This window comes from Charadrius vociferus, unplaced genomic scaffold (assembly GCF_000708025.1).
Source record: "Charadrius vociferus isolate BGI_N301 unplaced genomic scaffold, ASM70802v2 scaffold655, whole genome shotgun sequence".
NCBI lineage: Eukaryota > Metazoa > Chordata > Aves > Charadriiformes > Charadriidae > Charadrius > Charadrius vociferus.
Genome location: NW_009648330.1, coordinates 1,225,974 through 1,229,019, shown reverse-complemented (window position 1 = coordinate 1,229,019; position 3,046 = coordinate 1,225,974). Strand labels below are relative to the sequence as shown.

The 3,046-nt window shown below is 42.4% G+C and overlaps 1 protein-coding gene across 1 annotated transcript in view; it reads left to right on the top strand.

The window, feature by feature from the left end:
• The first annotated feature begins 2,127 nt into the window (after positions 1-2,127).
• Positions 2,128-3,046, top strand: part of ZCCHC24 (zinc finger, CCHC domain containing 24) — a 115,028-nt gene continuing 114,109 nt past the window's right edge. Inside the window, exons 1-2 of the mRNA XM_009884570.1 lie at positions 2,128-2,171; positions 2,620-2,830. Of these exons, the coding sequence (XP_009882872.1) occupies positions 2,128-2,171; positions 2,620-2,830 (255 nt within the window). The remainder of the gene's footprint in view (positions 2,172-2,619; positions 2,831-3,046) is intronic.

Genomic DNA, 3,046 nt, shown 5'->3' with positions numbered 1-3,046 from the left:
TAACTACATTAGATTATGAAACAACAAGTCCTGGCCAGAAGTGGACAATTGTGTTCTTCAATCTTGCAAAGATGCCTTGGGAAGAGAGCAGCTGCAAGAGGTCCAGCTCACTAAGGGGACAGGCTGAGCAAGCAGTTATAAACTCATTTTGAGTAAATTACATGGTCACTTGCTACTTAGGGTATAGGACTGAAGATGCTGGATCCTATCTCTGTGTTTGCCTTTGACCCCTTTCAAAGCTTCTATTTTCCAAGTCACTTAAGACATTCAGATTGTTTAAAGTTTCATGTTACAGTTCCAGTTGGTTTTTTATTTCATTAGCACTACTCGTGAGTAAAACCAGGAGGATAAATAACTGTTTCCACACATAAGGCTGATGCATAATCCACGTAGTTGATGTCACTTATACTCCACCCCAACATAATCAATAGGAACTGCGTATACGTGCAGAACACATCTTGCAGCCTTTTGACCGTCTCATTGGACAGTTTTGTCTCAAATATTTCAGAGGACAACAGATGCTATTGACCTTCACAACTTTTTTCTTTACTGCAATGTATCTGCTAAAGGGACCGTTTGTACCAGTCTTCTCCTCACTAATATATGACTTCTAGAGGTGAAGAAAGAGGGGAATTACAATGAAAAATAAATACATTTAAAAATCACTATCTTGAACATAATGGACTGTAGCAAATGTGATAGCAGCATTTTGCTAAGAGCAGTATTAAGTCCAGAAAGGGAGGGAAACTGCCTAGAAACTGTTTTCCAGAAGAAACTGCAACAGAAGTCCAGGATGACAACTGAGTCTCAAAGTGTGGGTGCTCTTTAGTTAAGCTATTCATAGTGGAGGCATTTGCAGCCTTTCCCTTTCTTGATATGCTAAATAAAACATCTATTCAATTCACTCATTCCTCTGCATGGTTACTAGAAGCCACCAGGGCTACTATTGAGGGGAGGTTACAGCCAAAACCTTTCAACGTTCAAATGCATCTGGTGGAACACGTGGTGTCCTTAACATGACAGGGGCTCACTGCACCTCTGACTGCAGCTGCTGTAATAAATGCTCTACCTCTGCCTTCCCTTGTGCCTTTGCCATCTATTCTGTGCTGCCCGGCTAAAGCAACAAAACCAACCAACTACAGCGAGGGCTATATCCAGTTTGGAAAAAAAAGTATCAAAATATACCAAAACCACTTCATCCAAAACATTGTGTCACCTCAGCCACTCTATATTTTGACCTCCCTTACTAGAAGAACCCTGCTGTATTATCTTTTCTGCTTGTTCAGAACTCCCATTTGCTTCACAGCATCTTACTAAGCAGAATGCACAGTGGAACTGTCAAATAAAAATACGTGTATTTTGTTTTAATTTATCAAGTAAAAGAGGAAAGTGATAAGAACAGAAATTGTCTTTAAGGAAAGAATTGGCATGCCTACAAAAAACAAACTCCACAACAACAAAACAAGCAGCTTCAGCCTGGTTCCCCCTCCTAGACTTTCTACCATATCCTGACTTTACTACCACCATCTGCCAGAAAGGCAAGTTCCTCAAATGTGATCTGTAATTCTTGTTCTTTTTCCATTTACCAGCAAATCCTGGAAAATCCTTCTCCGCAATTTATCAAGTCACTACACCCATTCACTTTTTGCTTCTTTAAAACGCTATGTAACTGTTTGAGTTTGGCATGCAATTTGATCTAATTCTTCTGTTATTATGATCTATGCCGTGGACAGTTACAGAGTTACAGAGACCCTTTACGCTGGCATAGTTTGTTCCTTCTCATGCTGATACGCACACGTCTAGATGTGCTCCAAAAGGCTTGTAAACCAAGACAGCTCATAAATGAGCAAACTGCATTCATGCTGCAAGGACTTTGTCATTTAAACCAAAAATAATATTAGCAGCACTAAAGGAGTTCAGTTTGATTCAGCAGTTCCAAACTTTACCTCACCTTGCAGTTCTGCAAAGTTACGGTCTTCACCTAAATTCCTGCAAGCAGATAGCTGTGCTGCCTTAACTACCTGCTCTCAAAAGTAAAACGCATCCATCTTTGCTGTTTGCAGCTGACAATTTAATAGTGTTTTCTACTGTGTGTACGCTGACCTCCATATTCTACTGCTTGTAACCATGCCTTTTCAGAACAGTGATTTTGCTTCGATCTTAGCAGAGACGTATGGCTCATTACAGCAAACCTAGATGCCAACTTTGATGTTTCAAAGGTCAGATTTTTTTCTTCCTGTTATCTAAGTGAGGCTTCCCCCCCCACCCCCCAAGACCATACTGGGAAGACACATTAATTTTTAGCCTCCTGTCACTCAGGAGAGAGCACAAAGAGCTTTGCTTGAGTTTTTAAGTTACCTCCTGGGAGTTTCTTTGGTTTCAAAAAGAAAACTCCTAGTTTGATTGCTCCAACGTTTGTACCAAAGCGAGAAGTAGCTGCTCAGCTCCACTCCGCTCATCGCAGGGAAGGCAGCGGGGAAGAGTTTATGAACTGTAATTACCAGCTTACCCACTCCAGCTCCTTCCTAAAAGGAGGATCATTCATCATCCTCTTTTGTGCTACCGACTCCTTAAAAGGCCTACTCAGCTTTAACTCCAGTGTATCCCACTGCTCCCCAGGAGCCTGCGCCAGGGCTACCTAGATGGATTTCAAAGGGGACATCGCGCCGCTTGCCTGCCTTATTTGGGAAACCCCAACTCCACAGGGCTTGGCACAACCTCCGTGGCCGAGCAAGCCTTCCTCAACCTGGAGCTCCGACAGAGACTGAAGGAGAAGGAACCTCAGATTGCGATGAAGCGCCTCAACACCGGCAAGAAAACAGAAATGAGAGTGGGGAGGAAAAAAAACCACACAACAAAACCAAACAAGAAGGGAGGGCGGGCTGAGGAGATCCCGAGCGAAACTTGCAGAGTTAAAAACAGCTCCCGAAACGGCGCGGGTGAGCGGCCCTCAGAAGGGCTCTGCGCGTGTTTGGCGTAAAAAAAAAAAAAAAAAAAAAAAAAAAAAAAAAAAAAATTTGGGAAAAAAGAAAAATATTGGGGGTCA